This window comes from Hippoglossus stenolepis, chromosome 18, assembly GCF_022539355.2.
Source record: "Hippoglossus stenolepis isolate QCI-W04-F060 chromosome 18, HSTE1.2, whole genome shotgun sequence".
Taxonomy (NCBI): Eukaryota; Metazoa; Chordata; class Actinopteri; order Pleuronectiformes; family Pleuronectidae; genus Hippoglossus; species Hippoglossus stenolepis.
The window spans coordinates 9278037-9299373 of NC_061500.1; the positions used below are offsets into that span (position 1 = coordinate 9278037).

Consider the following 21337-nt stretch of genomic DNA (forward strand, 5'->3'; position numbering starts at 1 on the left):
ATGTTGTTGTATGACCCAGTAAACGACAGAAGAAGATAAAAAAAAAAAAACTATGCATGACCTAGAGCACAAGAAAAAAAGCAACAAACAACTGACATCCCATATGTCAGATGTATTAAAGCAAGTACAGCTGGTTGGAAACAAATGTATGTTGATAGGCCTGTTTCCTTTGGAAGTGCAGTGACCCATAAGTGCAAAGGCTTATCTGGCAAGGATGGGAGCCTTGTTTCATAAGTATCTGCATCTTTCTGACCTGTGTTGAATCCGCACAACCCGGCCAGGTGATATCAGTCAAACAAAGAAGTCCAGTTTGGGGCATAAAGGGAAATACTAATCCCTGTAGATGAGGCGCTGCGGCTGCTGCCTGCTCGGTTGTGCATGAGATGATAAACATCGCGAGGCTTTTACCTGAGTGCTTTTCTCAACATTCTCCTCACACACGGATGAGCAGGGACAAGTCTGATACCATGTAAAAAGGCTTTTGGTGCATTTGAAAAACCACAAGACTTCCCCGGTGGAATGCAGAAACCAGGGTGTCGCTCTCTCACCTCGCATGAAACCTGCAAGCGACATCTGGTCGGCTGCAGTTGTGCCACTGGCAATGGGTATGAGATACACAGAAATCAATGCTTGATGAGAATTACTTTGCAGGATTTGATTCAGTAAGGGAAGCCGCCTGCAATTTGTTTCTCCGAAGCAAGGCATTTTACAAGTTATTACCATAAACACATATTTATTGTATTCAAACCAGCTTCCCACACAAACAAACCAGCAGTACCACAGCCTCATGCACACACACACACACACCACACACTGGTTTGATCGATGTGTTGAGCCATAGGAGAGCTGTGTGTGATGGGTGGCCAGCAGGGGGATGGGTCAATGTGCTGCTGCTGTTTGCCTCTCTATCTGTCTTCATGTGTTTTCTCATAGTCTCCCAAGCGCTGATAGCGGGAGCTTACCGCTGCTGCCGTGCGTGAGAGAATCTCCTCCTGACTTGGTGGATTAGAGAATCAAGCGTCAATCCGTTCAAAACCGTGGGCGTGTTGGATTTTTCACACCGGTTTCACATGCTGCGCTGCCTCAGTGTCTCTGAACCTCTTCCCCACTTAGGCTTTGCAAACACAGACGTGCCCTGGAGAGGAAAAGGGGGCTTCACTCTCTGGATAAGGTAAAGTAACTCTTTATTAATAGAACAGCAACACACTAGAGGTCAGCTTGACTTGATGGGAACCTCTTTCTGTATCTTTTGCTTTTGAACATTCATAAACAATAACATGTTTTAGCCTAAATCAATTTAAAAATGACAGTGTGGTGTAGTGTGTGTCAGAGTTTTCAAGAATGTGTTTCATCTCGTAATTGTATTTTGTGTGATTTAAACTAAGAATCTGGAGAAACATGAGGTTTCTGTTCAGTTTCTTGTTTGTCGTACCACTTTCATGTTTGTATCTTAATCAGGGGACTTTCCTTCTTAGATTTAAAACAAGACAATGTATCCCTTTAAAAAGGAAGAAAATCCCAGGCACAAACGCACTTGTTGATTCAAACCGTGCTTTGTGTGATGCATCCCAGTGCCTTTGTCAAGTTAATGTCTTTAAAATATCGTCCAAAAGATCTGCAGCTTCTTAAATCTGAAATCTTTTAATTGCAACATTATAAATTAAAATAATTCCCATAGAGCAGACAGGGCAGGTTCTCCTCTATCAAAGGTTACTCATCGTCTTCGATCCTCTTGTTTTTCCACGAACATCAACTTCACATTAGCAATTTCTCAATGAACACGCACACATTCCGTGCACCTGCAGGCCACTGTTACGAGATGTTCACGAAAAAGACAGTGCAGGGTGCACGTCACCTCCGTGCATCAGACATGCATTTGATTTGTTTGACTTTATGAGACAGTGCCTTGACGCCCAATGAGGGGGGAGCAGGAGGTGATTGAGAGTTCCTCTGACTCACAAGGCTTCACTGAGCACAGCAAGAGCTCCCTGTGTGGACCTGGCACACTGCATGTCCATGTGCGCTTCACCCACTGAGCTGTGCTGTACATGTGCCTTGACTTTTTCACACCATCGCCGACAAATGCTGCGCTATCAATGATGCAAGTAAACGACATAAAGAAAAGACTCCACACGTGAGGCAGGACAACGTGCTCCTGCACGTGCACGTATTATGAGTCAGATCCACTAGTGCTCTGCTGGATTATGCACAGTATAATCACTCAGCCTAATTTTAGACCAGGGTATTCAGCGTCATGATTTATGACATGTTTCTGTTCGAGTACAGACAAATTATTAATGCGATACGCGACAGATGTTTTCCGGGCGTCTTGTGAAATTGATGTGACACGGCATTGTGGCGCCTGCAACTCCGCTCTGCAGGGGCGGACAGGAAGCGGGTTTACAAAGGATAAACACGCTTAATAATTTGTGACTTAATGCGCCTTCCTGATTCCATCACATTAACACAAGAGAGAAATCCTCTTCAATCAATCCTGTTCACCGCCGCTGCTGAGCAGAGGCCACATGCACCAGCAAAGTCCAGACAGCCATTTTCATTATCAAAAATAAATCGACTTAATCACCTCTTTATTACACAAGTATTCCCCCTGCACCTTTAGCCATCTTACCTGTCCTCCAGTTTACCTTGTTTGAGTTGTTATGTCATTTTTTTCCGGCTCTCCTTAGATTGACCTCGTAAAAAACTCTCACAGCGCTTCAGCTCAATAATACAGAGTGAGGCTCTTCTCTCTTATTGGGATTAATGCTGTGGTCAAAATATTTTCACCATTTGCAAGGGTTAATGATTGGTATTAAAGGGCTGAGTGTCATAATCCCTCTGATTCGAGGTGGAACACATGTCATTCATTAAAACCGCAGGGAAAAGTAAAATCGCTCTTAATCCATCATGTCGGTGTGCAAGAGGAAGACTTCTGGGAGCAGTGTGGAGAAAGTTTAAAGTTCCCTGAAAAAAGAATAAGATGTTTCCAGTTGTCAGACTTTGGGAAAGCAAATACTTGTCTCGTATAAATCCATATAATCCAAAACCTTACCTTACATAATAGACTCTACTTGTTCCCCTCGGTGCAAAAGTAGAAGACTTGAAGAACCGAAAAGCTTAAACAGGCTAAAACGCCTCAAGGTGCCATGCAGCCGACTAAAGAAAAAGCAAACGGCAGATGAGAACAACACAGGTTCTGATCACACAGTAACATGCATGTGCAGTTTTTTGGGGACTTCAATCACGGCTAAGATATGTCACGAGTCTCGTTTTCCCTGTGTCCACATCGAGACTCGAATCCATTCCTGTCCCATTCTTTCAACCAGTCAATGAAAAAGATCCTCCAGTTGTACAGATTTGACTGCATCACGAGGATCTCTCCGAAAAAACAGCCGTGACCATCACTAATTCATTAGCTGTGAAATCATTATTAGACAGGACTTTAAACAGGAAATTAAATTATTTAGTTGAATGCGCTCACGGTGAAACATATTTTTAAAACTGCTGAACTGCTTTGCAATTAAGGATAAAACATAAAACAACAAGAAAATAGTGACACCATCGATACAAATAATGATAGAATTGATCACAGCAAAGTAAATAATCAAAATTTATTTTTTAAACATGCATTCTTAATTAGTGTTTTACAAATCACAGTGTTGACTGCAGACCTCTGTGTGTATTTATCTATGTGCAAATACCCAGGCCGAGCCAACGTTGTTTATTATATCTACCATCATAGTTTAAAGTCTTAGCATGATAACATTTGCTCATATGAACTAAATAAAGTACAAATGACATTGATGGAAATGTCATCATAAATTTTTCAGGTATTATTATTATAATTCTGATAGTGGAAAAGAAAAGGGGTCGTCTACTTTATAATAACTGATCTAGAGGAGAAAAAAAAAAATTCATCCACCAGCTGTCGAGCCATTTCACTGAAAACCACATTTGTGGAACTCACGGTGGAGCTGGTTGAAAAGTCAGAGGAGAACCGGAGTCATAAGATTCATCCTTTAAAACGACCATAACTGTTTGTGCAGAAATGACAAAGGGTATCATTCAATAGCTGAAAGTGCTGAAGTGTACAGTTGTTAGCCATTTCAGTCATTTCTATACACACCTATAGCTCAACAGATGATGAAACCAGTCCAACCAACTGTGCACACATGCAGTGGTGTAGGTTAGAATAACAACACTGACTTTACCTCAAAACCTACAGATTCGCTTCCCCGATTTGTTACGGTTCCCAACATCGGCTCCCAAAACCCCAAAATTTCCTGTTTGGAATCTCCACAAATTCTCAAAGCATCTGAGTCTCACAACATTGACTGAGAGCTGAGAGGAAATGTGTGGATTTCCTCAGATTTCCAAAAGGGGAATACGGATGTGTTCAAAATGCCAAGCAATGAACGGGTACATTTCCAAATTATGAAAAAAATCAAAAACATCAACAAATGGATTTGATTAAAAAAAAACTGATAGAAAATGTAAAAATCGAATGTAATGTAAAAACTTGAGCTTGACTCTCCACAAGGAAATCACAACTGAAGCAAATTAATTCACAAGATATGAAGTAATGGTAACTGAAGGGTGCAGCCTTTCTATATGCAGACCTGAGGCTATTTTCCACCCTCTTATGCTGACAAATTTCCCCTTAAGGATCAATAAAGTATTCTATCGTCTCTCTATTTTCACAGAAATGGATGTGGATCGTGGATTCTATCGGCAGGTGGATGTCAAGGAACACGCTCACTACATCGTGGCCTTCTTTGTCTTCGTGATTGGGACAGTAGGGGTCACCGGGAATGCCTTGGTCATGTACGCCTTCTTCTGGTAAGGGGCTGATGGTGAAGAACGTCTGTATTTGTCAAGTTTAGAGCTGCGATATTCAGCGGTCAAATTACTTGCCTTTCCTATTTTTCTGGTTAAGACAAAAAACTTTGTTGGAATGCACCTATATTTGACAATGCACCCGGCCCAGCTTTGCCCATCACGTTTCTGCATGTGAACTGATCTTAAGAGCAGCTTCTGGGAAGTCACACATGCGGGCACAGTTAAGACCGAGGGAGCACAGTGCTCCACTGTTCAAGGTCTGCTGGAAATCCAAAGCGAGCGAGTACACAAAAGCCTTTTGCCTTTATCGCTCTACAACACACATTAAAAACAGCAAATTACAATATCAAATACATATATGTCGGCATGAAGGGAAGGAATCCCTTCAATCTAACTGAATATATGGATTATAGTATCAGAGCATATCTTTATAGAATAGTAGAACAATAAGACTTAAATCAGTGGTATACTGTACTTTCAGCTCTGTACAGTACACACTACAGTGGTTGGGGGTTGCACAGATTCCATGCGCTGAACAGGGAAACTGTTTGCTCTTGCATTACTAAGTACAGATGTCACAAGCGCAGGCAGAGCGGGCTTCACAGCAGCCTGCAGCCATTCAATACCGCGCAGCAGCTGCTTAGCGATTTTCTAACTGTGCTGGATAAATCAATGACTGGATTCAATTATTCCGTCAGCTACTTGCTTATCTACAGAGAGTCAACACTGGGCTACTATCTAAGACCACATGAAGAGGGCGAGCTTAAATAAAAAAGCAAAGCGGCTCAGCGTCGACAATACAATACCGCGTGTCCCACCGGGTACAGTACTGACGTCACACGATTCCACTGCATTATAACTGAAGACCAGAGGAAAAATGAAAGCTACTACTTAATGTATCTCAGCCTTTCGTACTTAATATGCAGGCCTGGTGCTTGTGTGATGACTCAGGCTTTGACACTGCCGGGAGCAACGGTTAGGTCTCCTGTCCGCTGAAGATACGAATGATTCAGCTGAAAAACTATTTCGTTTTTTGAATATTGATTCGTTCATTTCGAGTGTGTTCCTTCCAGCTAAATATTTCAGATTTCATCAATTTCAAAGAAACCTCCATCCGAGGCCCAGCAGTCCCCATATGAAGCCACATTTAAATTCACTAGATCTGGAGTTTTCTCTCGATCTGCACGTAATTGCACACACTCATAAATATCAGTCTCCTAAACACGCCTGATTTCTTTCTTCAACAGCCATTATCTCAGCTAATGTAGATTGCTATTTGGATCTAGATCGGTCCGCCAGATAAAAAAAAATGTAACTGTGCATTGTTCTCTGGGAAATAAAAAAAAACTATCTTAAATGTTAAAGAAAGTGATACAAAAATTATTGAATTGGCCTCTTTATCTGAACCTATGTTAAAATGTAATGGGTTCTGACTTTGCTCATGTCTCATGATCTTCCACCAAGTTTCATGGAAATCCGTTGTTTAGTTTTTGTGTAATCCTGCAAACAAACAAACAACAATCTTTCTTCATACTTTTTAAATTTGAAACAATATGAAAACCATACAATTCAAATGACAGACTCAGAAGCCAACACACACACACACACCTGTGTGTGTGCAGCACACAGTTAAAACACTATGGCCACTCCTGGGTATATACTATGCCACTAAATGCAGCAGAGAACCAAGTGTTAGATACAATCCTGGCTCGGACATGATTTCTGCATTAAGGTCACCTCCAGTGACACAGAGCTACGGATCTCAGATCGATCTCTCCTCCAGTCACACCATCATCTCGCCTGCATGTCAACACACTATACACTCAACTAATCTGTCTGTGCAGTGTTTACTCTTTTTGCCCCTTTTACTGTCGGTGGACAAAACGGCAAAGACAATGCCCGACGGCTGTCAGGGCTAAAATGGAGCTGATGTAAGGGTTAAAGTAAATATTTATGTAAATAGTCCACAATCAAGTGGAGCATATCATCGTATTCAGTTCAGTTTGACTACTTTTTCGTCTGACATCTGTGTCCCTTGAACTCCATGTACCTTTAGCGCTGCAGTAAGTGAGTATTGGATAATAAATGAGAGGGTAAAATGCTCACTGACACAGATCACGCCGACACTTCACAGATGAGAGACATGAAAGGTTGCGATAAAGTCCGACGCCTGCGTTTAGACAAGCTGGAGCTCATCGGATTTCATTTAAGGAAACGGAGACAATCACGTGCACTGGTAGTTCTGTGCAAAGTCCACAGAGACTTGATTCAGTGGCTCTAGATATGATTTGTGTGTGCACTGAGCTGTGGCATGTTCAGGAAAGGTTATCAAGTGCACACCGACACCGTGCGTTACAACACGACCATCTGTGCCCACCGGCAGCCTCAGAGAAACCAAACATCTGCTGAGGCCCCCACATGGGCCACTGTAGTTCCAGACTCATTATTGTTACGTATGTGTTGTGTTCAGTAAGTGAGAACATGTAAATAGCAACATGTTCAGGTTGTCCCACACAGTTAGCTACTTGTTAGCTGGTAGCTGAAGCAGATTTCACAGAATGGATCTTATTTGCTTTCTCTTCTCGGGGAACGGTTTCCACCTCAGATTTTTAGCAAGAATTGATTTGGGACAAAAGCGGAAAAGATTTGATGTCATGATGACGTGAAATTCTTTCTCCCCAAACCTATTCACCCTCTCAGAGTCAATAAGTGAATATACTTCCGACTCGATAATTGGAAATCCTCTGAGTGTCCCTGATGTTGTTCTTCTGTTGTCCCCCTAACAATGCATCTCAGTGTAAAGGGCATTTATAATTGGATTCTTGACCTTTGGTGATGAAGTTTTCTCTTTGACGGACTTTTCTTCAATATAGCCGCTAGCTTCAGCTTCACTGACTGTGTGTGGAGCTACTGAAAGGTTTTTTTCATCCAATCCATTTGTGTTGTATTTGCATTCCTTCGTTTTAATGTGAAGAGGACGGCACTTATGTGTTTATTTATAATCTTGTGATTCTTTTTTGATCCAAACCCTCTTAAACAGAGAGACAGTGTTGGAATGACAAGAGTATGAATGAAAGCCACTGTTAAGGAGTTCCATTACTATTGATTTCCATGAAACAAGAAGTGGACTTGCACTCAGAAGGTTATCGATTTGAGAGTTATTGATTGGATTTTGATTTGGCTGCATCGGGAACACTCTGAAAAAAAAACTTTACAAATTAAATTTAAGGGACAATAATTCTATGAAACCTCCCTTTGGATTTTAATTGACACACAAAACCATTTAAATACAATCTTTACAGTTATTAACTTAACATACCGTGGATAATGATGTACTGAGTATTAATCAGCTGATGGAATTTTTACAGGTTCCTGTTAGCAATTAAAAGCAGTACACTTAAATGTTTTGTAGGCCCATATGGTTCCCATGTGCTGTCACAAATTATAGAAACAAGCTGCTACAACTAGTGAACATACATCAGGCAACATCCAGTGATGTCGGCAAAAGTAAAGAATATGTTATGGTGCAGGTTTTCATAAAGGCAGTGGGAGTATTATGCACAAACACTTTAAACCGTAGCAACTAAATCCTAAGGAGGAACAGCTGAAGCTCTGCAGCACAAACAGTCGTTTGTCATCTTCATTGAATCAATTCTGCAAACTTTCTGTGTGTAAGAATGTGAATGTCAACAACAACAAATTGCTCCGTGAGGTCCCGACCACTGTTGACCTGAGACGTCTCAATTATCATGTGTTTCAGCAACAAGAATCTGCGGACGCCGCCCAACTTTTTCATCATGAATCTGGCCGTCAGTGACTTCCTCATGGCGATCACACAGTCGCCCATCTTCTTCGTTAACTCCCTGTACAAAGGCTGGATTTTTGGTGAAACAGGTATTTTTGTCTTATCTTTAATAATACTGCAATACTGCATTCACTTTATTTAATTTTTTTTACGTTTATATCTGTATTATATTCAATATAGGAACATCTGTTTTTACCATGCAATATAAAAACAATCAAATGTTTATTCATGATGCAGGAAATATCATTATAATATTTAATGGATTCATATTAAATACAATTGCCAACACTGACGACTTCTTCATGGACAGCAATATTCAGACCTTATTCTGAATAAGCCATTATTTCAATTATGATTTTTACTTGAGTTGCTAATAGAATATTCCCTTTAAATAAAAATACGTCTTTCTTTATTTTCCTCCACAGGGTGTAAAATGTATGCCTTCTGTGGAGCTTTATTTGGAATCACCTCCATGATAAACCTCCTGGCAATCTCCATCGACCGCTACATCGTCATCACCAAGCCTCTGCAGGCGCTTCGATGGACCTCGAAGAGACGCACCTGCATCTTTATTGCCCTGGTGTGGCTCTACTCATTAGCTTGGAGCCTTGCACCACTTTTGGGTTGGAGTAAGTAACCTATCTTTCTTACACTTTCAATGCAAGTGCACTCTTGTTATACTTTTACTCATTTGACTGTCGCGTATTTTTCCCAAGGTTCGTACATTCCCGAGGGCCTGATGACCTCGTGCACGTGGGACTATGTGACATCGACTCCAGCCAATAAAAGTTACACTTTGATGTTATGCTGCTTTGTATTCTTCATCCCTCTGGGAATCATATCCTACTGTTATCTGTGCATGTTCCTGGCCATCCGCCGTGCAAGCAGGTGAGGGAATTAGCATAGGTGACGATACAGTATGCATTAAAAACAAGTTGTACTTTAGTGGTATTTGTTTTCACAAGTTTAGCCTCTGTACAGGCTCATGTAGATATTGACTTCCATCCGTTTGTTGCTTCTCTGTGTCCTGACAGAGATGTGGAGAAGTGGGGGTCCCAGGTGAGGAAGTCCACCCTGATCCAGCAGCAGTCCATCAAGACTGAATGGAAGCTGGCCAAGATTGCCTTTGTGGTCATCATAGTGTTTGTGCTTTCCTGGTCGCCCTATGCATGCGTCACCCTCATCGCCTGGGCTGGGTAAATATATGCAGTACCACAGGGGCCCTGTATGGTCCCTTCAGGTTTTTCAGTAGCATTAGCTGTAGCCTGGCATAAGGCGTAGAACATAAAGGATGCTTGCTTGCACACTGCAATTCACTTTTGCTATTAATCATGACTCATGTTCCATAGTCTTGTAAGAATATAAACAGTATGATGAAAAATGCTATGCGGGTCGACCGGTAGTAGCCCCTTTCAACTATAATTTGAGATGGATCACATTGCTCTGATCACAATGACTGTAGTTATGCACATAAGGCAGAAAAACAGACTTGAAGCCATGCAACTAAAAGAAGAATATTTTAGTCAAGAGTAGGGAAACCCCTGCTTTGACTGCAAAACGGTAGAAGCAAAATGTAGCCTGTGTCCCTCATAGCATCCCTATTAGAGCCAAGCTCAGCTGGTACTGACATTCCTATTAGTGCCGATCAATAGAACAAACCAGGAATCGGTCGACCCCTATTACATTACAATCCCAGTATCACCATTGATTATGTGAACAGTTCTACTCTTTACAACTTTCAGATATGGACATGTCCTCAATCCGTACTCCAAAGCTGTCCCTGCTGTTATAGCCAAGGCATCAGCCATCTACAACCCGTTTATCTACGCCATCATCCACGCCAAATACCGGTGAGTGAGCAGTGATCCAACTCTTTGCTAAACTGAACCTGAACGTGAAAATTACATAGAAATGTATTCAGATTTTATTTTTCCCCCAACAGGGACACACTTGCAGAAAAGGTTCCCTGTCTATACTTCTTAAACCGGGCCTCCAGGAGGGACTGCATATCGGTGTCACACAGCGAGTCCTCCTTCAGGGACTCCATGCTGAGCAGACAGTCCTCAGTGTCCAGGACCAAGTTTCACAGAGTCTCCTCCATGTCCACGACAGACACAGTGAGTTTCATGGGCTTTTAAAGAGGGGAGTCAAACACAGGTCAAGCAGTAGCATCAGCAGTGGGCTTAAAGAAACTGTTTGTTTTGAACCCATAATGGCAGAGCTCATATCTTTTGGCTTATAAAGTCTAAAGCGTTATAGGATTTTAATTAGTCTCTTTGCATAGGGACTCTATAAATGCACAACTTGATACTAAACTTGATATTCATGTGCGTCTCCCATGTAGCAGGTTTGGAGTGACGTGGAGATGGACCCTATGGACAAGAGCCATTGTTTGAAGTCAAGCTATTCCCTCGGAGCCCTGAGGGACAAAGAGTACAAATCATTGGCTGAACTGACCAATGAAAAGGGAAGTCAAAGCCAGGAACAGGTCAGGTGGGCGCTCATCAGTGTATCAGTTGATTTTTATAAACCAACCATCTTGAAATCAAAGGTTTTAAAGATGTTAACACAGTCAAGCTTTTCTAAATGTGCCTTTTTATTTGAATTCAGTTCCAGACTTCAATCCCACAGTGAGGCCCACTGAGCGGATTTGACCACAACCTATCGCCTGAGTCCGTCAACATGGGGAAGCCCTCGGCCCCGGGGGAGGAAAAAGGGAGGAGAGCCCTGAGAGCTGGATTAAAGGGAGGGAACAGGGAGATGAGCGAGAGAGAGAGATAACTTGAACAGAGAGAGAGAGACACACACACAAGTACAGATGGAGGAAGATGAAAAGGAGTTGTGTGTCTTACTCCAGTCAGACTCTCTGGATGTTAATGTACGTACATCTCTCCCAGGCCATCATCAGACCTGATTCAGAGAAAAGGCCCCTCAGCGCTTTGGCTGTTGTGAGGAAAAAGAAAAACCTCAAACCACAGAGACTAACAACCGCTGGACTGTTGAGCTCAACTATCAAAGTTTCTCTCCCCGACACCAGGAAGATAAATGTTGAATAGTTTATTTATCTACATGGCTTTGGGTTACTGTAACACAGCAAAGTAAACAAGTAGTTTTTTTTGTCTAAGAACGTTAAAGGTTATGTTTGAATGCAATTCAACCAAATACATTTGTTTTCTATGTTTTGTTTGTGCAACTGTGACTACAGAACTCAATATATTGTATTTATTACGCAGTATAACAGTGTTTATCATGTTGAGTAAGTTGTAAATTATATGTTGTCTCATGACAAAGCACAATTCAGAAATTATGCAACACAATCTAAGATTTTCCATCACTGCATCTACTTTGGGAACTGTGTTATAAATTTCTTTTATAAAGAATTTTGCAAACCAATGTGTGTGAACATTTTGTGTGTGAACACCAGAGAAGGTAATTGACACACCGTTTGTGTTTCGGGGGAAATAAACTTTTCACGAGGTTGTCAACAAATAAAAACCTCAGCAAGAACCTGCAGAATGAAAATAATATGTTGCTGAGACTGTTTGCAAATCGGTGCTGTCAAGAAGCAGATAGAGGTGGATTTATTTTCCCATAATTCTACTTTAATCACCCAAATCCCTCTTATTTACTAATTTGTTGTCAGGATTTTTGCACACATTGGAACAGCAGAGAAAATGGAGATGAAGAGAGGGGAGGATGAGGAGCGGATGGGATCCAGTAGATGTCCTTCATTAGATTAAAAACCAGGACACTTTAATGCATGTCTCCATCTGAGCCACCATCATAATCAACGCCCATGTTAATAATGTATCTGAACATGAGCAGCGGTTCACTGCATTACAATGTACATTCTCTTCTCTTTTTTACTATCTGTTCATCACATGGTACAGTTGCCTCAAGTGTTCAGGGCATTTATCTAGAGAAACTTTAAACGTGTTCTTCATTCAGATTCAAACACCCAGAAAGGACCTTTTTGAACTGTCTTTGAACATTAACTCCAGGATTTCCTGAGCGCTTTGCTCATCCAGTTATGTAAAGAGGATCTAAAGGCACATACCTTACATAAAGGACTAACACACTTCAGTGGTTCAATGGAGCAGCACTGGGGGATGTTGCTCCTGGGCTTCCCTTCCGTTCGCAACCATATATTGACATGACACACGTGTAGCTGAACGAAAGCCCAGCTGACCGCTGAGGCACAGAACGAACATCTAACAGCATCTGGCTGCGGAACAGTTAATGGTAATCTGTAGAATGGGCCAGGCCTTTTTCATATGTAACATGCAGTAGATCAATGTGTGTTTATTTAAAATAACACAGTGGGAAAAAAAGGATGCACTACACATATGAGAGCTGAAATAGACAGTAATGTTGTTTTCTTAGACATGAACTCTAGAATATGTTTAGAAAATCTGGTCTGGAGTTTGCTTTTCTCAAATGAAGAGCGCAGGAGGAGATTGTCCGGGTCAGACGTTTTTTACAACAACAGGAAAATGTCAAGAACATTTATGTGAGAGGGCGGTGCCTGGGGAGAACATGCAGGAGGCAGAACATGATGTATAAATTATGCTGCAAAAAGCACAATGTTCTTTTTTACAACTGCATCGCCACCAGCAACAAGCTCTCGAGTCCTAATGGTTTTTCCAAGTTGACATTGTCGTCTGCATTTTCTTCTTGATCGACTCCGTCCTTTTATCCTGAGATAATTGTATTCTCCCAGTCTTGTGTCCGTTGTGTGTTTTATCAACACGCGCGCTGTGAATTTTCCAGAAATGTTCTTGCTGTATTCTGAGATGGGCTCACTCAGAAATGTTGCTTTGGAAGTTCAATTAATTAACCAAAGCAACTGACTCAGACATTTGCGTTCTGACATACACGCACATACGGAACATTTCCAGACTTCAGTGCATGTCTGAAAACAGCTTTATACTGTAATAATAATAATAATAATAATAATAATAATAATAATAATAATATTAATAATGAGTCATTATTAAATAAGATATTGGTAGTAGGACACATTGACTTGCTGTAATAAAACACTTTTTTAAAATCAAAATACAATGTTGACTCTCATTCCTGTTTGAAACTGGATTATAGTCATATTTTAATTATACTAATACATTTATGGCCAAATACATATGCAGTGCACAGGTAAATGTGATAAATACTGTTGAACAATGACTTTCACTTACTATCAGCACTGTTGTCTATATGTTTGTGCAACTCATTGTTTTATATTGTTCTCTATTCGTATTGCCTTGAGTTGCTTGACGAAAACCTGAGCCTCAGGCTAGATGCTCTGTACACAAGACGAGATGAGTGACACATGTTGAGCTGTGGATCTGCCCACGTGCAGAGGAAGACAGGATTAACAATAACCCCCGAGGCCATTCATTGTATAGAGGCCTCCAAAGTGTTGAGCATGCACTTTCTTTGCTGACCACTAGAGAGCGTACCAACCCCATACCACTAGGATCAGAGTAAACCCTGAAACCTGCTGCTCTGTCACTGCCACTGTCTCAGTAACCGTACAATTTATATCATGAAATAATGAATGATAAAAAAGTGATAATGTCAAACAAAACTATGCTTTATAATAAATAAGAAAACCTTTGTGAATGTGTCAAACTGTGTGTAATTAAACACCTTTAGGATATAATATGTCAAAGCAGAAATAACCACACTGGAGTAATTGTATTTCACATTCTACCTATTTGATCAGTGTTTAAAAATTGCTGTGCTGGTGGATAAAAGACTGGTACATTTAACATGTCTGACCTGCAGCCTACACATGAGGCGTTCAGAATGCATGCAGTGGAAAGAATGGCCCATTGATGCGACAGGGCAAGCTGCTGCCCTGTCACATGTTCAAATATTTCTTTGCTAACATCATGCAAATATGTCCTTAATATAGGGCTGTTCACCACCACAGACTAACAGCTCCCTTTCTTGATTTACATCACTTTATGTGACCCAGAAATACCAACGAGAGAGGGTTTAACAAAGTTTAGAGCTTATCCAGATGGTGGTAGTTACAGGTTTCTAGTATTTGTTACCATACAGTGGCTGAAAAAAAGCTTCCACTACTATGAAAAGACAATCAAATCCAAAGGATAGTGATATTTTTCATCGGGAAAAATGCCCAACTCACAAAATATTTGATTCAAATTCCTGGAAAAATTCCTGGATGTATGACACAATTTAATGGGATATTTCTTGGCTCATGTTCCATCCTTCCTCTAAGTTTCATATAAAACCATTCAGTAGTTTTTGTGTTATTCAACCAACCAACCAACCAACAGACTGACCAGCCAACCAACTAAACAACAAATCAACCAACCTACCAAACAACCAACCGACTGACCAACCAAACAAACAACCAACCAACCAACCAACCAACCAACCAACAGACTGACCAACCAACCAACTACCAACCATAATCAACCATTCAACCAACCAACCAAACAACCAACTGACTGAACAGCCAACCAACTAAACAATAAACAACCATCCAACCAACCAACAACCAACTGACTGAACAGCAGCAAACCAACTAAACAACAAATCAACCAACCAACCAAACAACCAACCAACCAAACAACCAACCAGCCGACTGAACAGACAACAAAATGTAACATCCTTAACTTTGGTAATAAAGTGATAGAATACCTTGTGTTTATTTCCTCTAGTAAATGCAAACAGTTGAACAGAAGAATAAACCTACAAACCATGAGCCAATAGAAGTGAGCTACACCTGCACATCACACACCAGTCACTGTGGGTGAGGAGGTGGGAGGTTTTACTGGGTTTGTCATTTCTGGTTTTATATGTCATGAGTTTTACCATCAGTCTCCCTGGGAACAGCTCAGCTCCACTTTGTACTTTTAAAAACGGTTTTACTGAAACTCACCTGTGCTGTCGCAAGTTTATCAAGTCTGCACCTGCAACTGCTGCAGTGTTGCCTCCAGTCAAAGGCGCGAACCCTCCCACCAGCGCGCACACACGTGCACACCCCCCCACACTCTCTCTCTCTATCACACACACACACACACACACACACTCTCTCTCTCTCTCTCTCTCTCTCTCTCTCTCTCTCTCTCTCTCTCTCTCTCTCTCTCTCTCTCTCTCTCTCACTCTCACACACACACACACACACACACACACACACACACACACACACACACACACACCCTCGTGGGGCTGGCTTATATGCGGAAGCCTCAGTTCCGCTCTCTCCACTCCTCTTGGAAACTGACAAGCCACGGACCAAAGTCTCGCTCCTCACCCAGAGCCCGAGCACCGGACCCGGCTTCACGAGCGAGGTGAGTCCCGACAGCTGAACACTGACTGGAACTCATCGTCTCTGGTCGCTTTACTGCTTCAGGTTTACGACCCTGTCACAGACTTTCATTTTCGATCTCATCATAAAAAACTTCCTTGTGTACCTTTCCTCTAATAAACTCTTTATTATAGCACCACCACCACCACAGATGTCCACACTTTAACTTGACTTCTAACCAGTAGCAACCAGGCTGAGAGTGTGTTAGAATAAAGTCAGGCATGTGGTTTAATGTCACACCCACTGGAACACAGAGTAAAGACAAGTTAATGCTCAGTTTCCGTGAGAAGAAATGAGCAGTGCAGGGAGGGACAGGTTCTGCAAACAGGAAAATGAATGACGAAAACCTGGGTAATTATTGATCTGCCCCATGACTTCAACTGTTATTTTTGTGAGAATAAATTATCGTTGTATTTCAGTCATATTATTAAAGGTAAGACATGTGAAAGTAGGAATTTCATCATATTCTACTGAAGGTATAGTTTTTTTCATTTGTGACAAGGACACTTGCTTTAAACAATCATGTAACCAGCATGTGGACAAAGTGTCCCATAAAGTCAGGCTGGAACAAGTCCACCTGATTTTAAGTTGGTAAAGTGCATTGGTGCAGCTAATGACCTCACACTGAGAATCAACCTCCCTCTGTGAGTCAACATGTCCTGTCGATGATGATGATGATGTCACCAGCACCATTGTCTCCTGAAGCATTGAGACATGAGCATGACAAACATGTAGTCATGATAAACCCTGTTGACCCGTGTGTGATTTCCAATTATGAAAGCTTTTTTACAATGATTATTATTATTATACAGTAATTGTGCAAACTTTTAACCCCAATGTCACATTTAATCCTGTTTACTTCCACCTGGCAGGTCCCATTCACTGTAAACCGGTTCCATTTAAATTCAGCATCAGACTATTTAGATATTGCACGTACTAAGCGAGTTAAAATAACATCTACTACAGGAACGTGTGCATGTCTGAGCCAGTAGATAACTTGGTCAGCAGTTCTCCTGTGTCCTGTGCTGAAAGGATTGTGTTTTAATCTGGCTTCTGGTGTGAAAGTGTTGAAACATTTGACAGAATAAAGCGCCGTTATGACAGGAACTGGAACGATAAGGCCCAGAGTGACAAATGACCAGAATTAAGCTCTAAATAGCCCCGAAAAAAAAAGAGGTTAATGTGGTTGCTGCTGATAAAATGTTTCGTACACAGCCCGACTGTTTGCCTTTGTTTGGGAACACTGAGAAGGTGTGTCTGCTCATGTCTATGCATGATATCATAAGGGACTGGAAAACAGGCAGTGACACGAGATGAGACCAGCCTTATGTTTGTTTTCTCCATATTAGGAAGAGAAATGCGGTTGATATGTGGGTCCAGCATAACTTTGAGACAGCGTGAGCCAAAATTCCAGCTATTTGCCTTCCACCAAACATGTCACGCACCTTTTTACTGAGACGTCGGCTGGGAAATCCAATACGGAAGGAATCTGATGTACTTGTGACACAGCAATTCAATGCGGTGCATTCCTCGAGGGTTTGGTGGTTTAACAATGGCAGCGTGTCCTCTAGCTGGGACTTTTGGATCAAAGAGTGTTGAATAAAATCTACAGTGTTGATGTCCATTGTGTTTTGTGTCACTTGAGAAAATTGATGTTTGCAACCGTTTCCTGGAACAGTGTGAAAGTTGTGGTTGTGGCATCAGCAGCTTTCGTGACGTTAGAGTTCAGCTGCATTGTGCTGTAGTAAATCTCAAAAAACTTTATTATTTATACATAAAAGTATGTATTCATATGTTCTATAGCAGTTTTTTTAATACAGTGTTGTTACTCAGACAATGCCAGTGTATGCATGGGTTGAATTTCATGGTGACAATGTATGGAACAACATTCCATAGTGTATCCCGCCTCTTGCCCAATGTCAGCTGGGATTGGCCCATCCATGACCCTCAAAGGATAAGTGTTATCCTTTGAGGGGTAATAGATGGAACATCTTATTGTTTAGGCCTTTTCATTTCCCCAGCTCAACTCCAAGTCACCTTGAAGAGGCAGGCTGCTGTCTTCAATTGCTTTCTGTCTCATTATAGACTTGCATATTCTGCGTATGTGTGTTTGAGAATATCCACTTGATTGTGAAAGTGCATAGCATAAATACTAGAGCTATTCATGCCCTGCTGCGTTCCAGGTGTTCGGCTCCTCCCTGTCACTTTCACATGCGATTTTTTACTTCTTCTCCTCCACCTCCCCGCACACTTTTATGTCTGCTCGGCTTTAAAGAGGCCTGTTCCCCTCCGGGCGTGCCGGCGATGAGACAGCGTGCAGGCATGAGCCTCCGATTTGATTTGTGTCTCGTACGACTGACCAGGTGACGGGCTGCAGCAGGTGGTGCTGTGGCCCTGAGGGGATTTGTGATGGAAGCATGACTTGCAATGTCGAAATGACATGCCTCTGGGATTACAAGGTGTTATTACACATGAAATACTCACTGGGAAAGTATGTTGACTCTGCACTGCCCAGCACACATGAACATATACAGTGCATGTCTTTTGATGGTTAATTTCAAGGCAGGGGTTGAAATGTGTAGTTTCTTAGTTTTAAGAAGTTACATACACATCCATCACTGCCCTTTAAGGGTTGTGGAGGGGGGGGGCTGGATCCAATCCCAGCTGACATTGGGTGAGAGGCGGGGTTCACCCTCGACAGGTTGCCAGTGTCAATTAGAATATGTATTTGGCAAAGTTCTCCAAAGCCCAAAAAACTTTTAAATTAAACATTAACTTTAAACCTTTAATTTCATTACAAATGGATAGAAGTTATTTATCTATCCACCTCCAGTTTCCTTCACCACCCTTTCCAACATGAAGTCTTGGCCTCCTCTGGGTCTCGGTTGCTTTACGAGTAAATTCTGATAACTATTATCAATGCTTCCATCTGTTCAAAGTCAGACTCAGCTTTACCTCTGTACTTCCCCCTCTTTCTTGTAATTGCAGTGCACGGTACATGGCGTGTAATGCTCATGAGCGAGTCTTTTGATGTCGTGTTTTCATGTCAACATCCTCTCTTTGCATTGGGCAGCTCAAAGGGGACGTCATGTATTTCCACGTGATCTGGGGTTTTTGCTGAAACTGTGCACAGCAGCAGCTTCCTCTCTTTCTTATTGGACAGTAAAGTGTATTCTGCAAATATGGTATAACCAATATCCCCAGTCATCAACCTAATGAATTAGATAATGCTCTAAATCTCCACATGTGACTGCACTTAACTTGGGTCTCGCTTCCAATAAATAGCTTGCAGCTTCAGTTTTTCAGGGGAAAAGGAATGCATGACAGGCAGGGCTTCAACCAGTGAAAATCAACTGTGCATGAACTATTTTATGGCCTCAAATCCTCTTTTCGGTGTCTCATTTTCTGGAACTGTCTATTTAATTTGCATGCACGTTACTATAATCAGGATATGATCCACCCATGAGGAAATGTATGTAATGTAGGCTGCAATTGCCATTTGTGGCAACAATGAAACTCTGAGCCGGCAGAAGTGAAGCTGAGCTCCAGCAAGTCTCCAGACATCCAGGGTGTTGCCTTCGTCGCTAATTTGTCAGTGTTCGGGCCGAGCAGCACGACAGTTGTCTTAGGAAAGAGCTCCATATTCTTATATTCATATTATAAGAATATTGATGATCTCAGATTGGTTTAGTTTTGTTCGAGCGTTATTCAGCAGCCGGTTCAGTGAGAGGACACTGAGATGATAGAAACTCTGATCTGAGATTCTTTGTAGCTAAACAAACGATTATCTGTGTTTATGTGTCACATATTTCCGACTGTTCCCTCGTTCTTTTTTGCAAACATCACTTCCAATGCGCTGGAAGAAGAAGAAGAACGCCATATCGCACTCTAAAGGGTTTTCTGACAGTCCTACATGAAAAAAGTTGAACCTTGCTTCATGGTAAAGATATAAAAGCTCTTTCATGGTGGTTCTTTGACTTCCAGCTCCTCGTTAAACCCTCCAGTTCTCACCCCTTTCCAGATCTGTCCTGCTCTCGAGAGGATTCACTGTAAACGATATATTACAGGCTCGATCCTTTACCCAGACATGCTCCAGAGCTGCAGAGCTGGCATCTTAAATACTGAGAACTCATATTAGAAAGTTGCACTTGAATTTAACTTCTGTATGATAAAAGTCAAGCAAAGTCTTAAGACGTTGACTGTACATCATATCTGTAAAACATGTGTGAAGAGATATTGTGACGGACAGGAAAGAGGGAACATTCTTTAGTGTTTCAGATGTAAGATAATTATTATCGCTAGGAAAAGGATGGAAAAACAAGCAGCGGCATACACAACCTTTAATTTCTTTTCAAGGAATGCTGCTGTTTGGGTTTTAGCAGAATGGGCAGATTACAGTGCTCTACATTGATAACAGTAATCTTTACCAAATGTCAGTGTAGGCTGCACAGCGCACGTATACAACCTAATGCATGAATACACATTTTCTTTATTCCTGTTATTATCTTCTGTTTTTATTGTCTGTCGTATCTGAATATTTGTTGCATCTCTGTGGAGAATCGACATCTTGTTATATTATATCTCTTTTTAATATGGATTCGTGCACAGTGAGTATAAAACGATGTGTTGTTCTGTCTCCAGGTGAATCATGAGCAGCAGCTACAGCGTCTCCCTGGCTGGCCCCGCCCCCTGGGGCTTCAGACTGCAAGGAGGGAAGGACTTCTGTCTGCCCCTCACCATCTCACGGGTCAGTGACACACACACACACACACACACACACACACACACACACACACACACACACACACACACACACACACACACACACACACACACACACACACACACACACCACTTGCGTAGCCTTTACTTCATGACACCTCTGAGGAATGCTACTCACGCTCACTATGCCATTTGCCTAGTCAGTGATAAAGTTCATGTCCCATTCATCTCCTGTGTGACACTCATTTCTGGATTTAGACACCTTCTCTAACAGTTCGTGGCCCCTGTTATTCCGCACCCCCTCGGTCTTGACCTAACCCCTGTCAAGACTGTGACTATTGTCATAATAATGTTACATAACTGAGCCGTGACCCCAACATCCGTCAATTTAAGAAGAAAAAAAAAAAAGAAAAGCCACCCTCCCTTGAATTTCCTCCGACGGCCTTTCAGGATATATTTGGAGGATTAAGCCGGTGGCTGTTAACGCCTGCTGTCATTTGGAGGCGGGATAGTGCGAAGTGCCCTGGCCTTTCTCCCTGGCATTAGTTCTGATGTGAAACACAGGGGAGACGATGTGTGCTGGGTTCTGCAGTGGAAGCATCAGGACCTGTCCTTAAACAGCCCATTAG

At 41.8% G+C, this 21337-nt stretch overlaps 2 protein-coding genes across 12 annotated transcripts in view; both read left to right on the forward strand.

The window, feature by feature from the left end:
• Positions 1-894: 894 nt before the first annotated feature.
• opn4xa (opsin 4xa) lies at positions 895-12037 on the forward strand. 3 transcript variants are annotated; one of them, XM_035183963.2, is made up of 10 exons: positions 895-1171; positions 4704-4839; positions 8600-8733; positions 9070-9273; positions 9361-9532; positions 9679-9840; positions 10387-10494; positions 10587-10761; positions 10989-11137; positions 11255-12037. In XM_035183963.2, the coding sequence occupies exons 2-10, from the start codon at positions 4706-4708 to the stop codon at positions 11286-11288; spliced, it is 1272 nt and encodes a 423-aa protein (XP_035039854.1). In that variant the 5' UTR covers positions 895-1171; positions 4704-4705; the 3' UTR covers positions 11289-12037. The 3 variants fall into 3 exon arrangements, with proteins under 3 accessions (XP_035039854.1, XP_035039851.1, XP_035039853.1); XM_035183960.2 differs by lacking the exon at positions 895-1171 and having other exon boundaries at positions 4643-4839; XM_035183962.2 differs by lacking the exon at positions 895-1171 and having other exon boundaries at positions 4643-4839; positions 10989-11132.
• A 3752-nt stretch (positions 12038-15789) lies between these two features.
• Positions 15790-21337, forward strand: part of pdlim5b (PDZ and LIM domain 5b) — a 36705-nt gene continuing 31157 nt past the window's right edge. For 3 of the 9 annotated variants that reach the window (XM_035183951.2, XM_035183952.2, XM_035183953.2), the window contains exons 1-2: positions 15790-15969; positions 20628-20733. In XM_035183951.2, coding sequence (XP_035039842.2) covers positions 20635-20733 — 99 coding nt within the window. In that variant the 5' untranslated portion in view covers positions 15790-15969; positions 20628-20634. The remainder of the gene's footprint in view (positions 15970-20627; positions 20734-21337) is intronic. The other 6 variants (XM_035183954.2, XM_035183955.2, XM_035183956.2 and 3 more) reach the window with 2 other exon arrangements.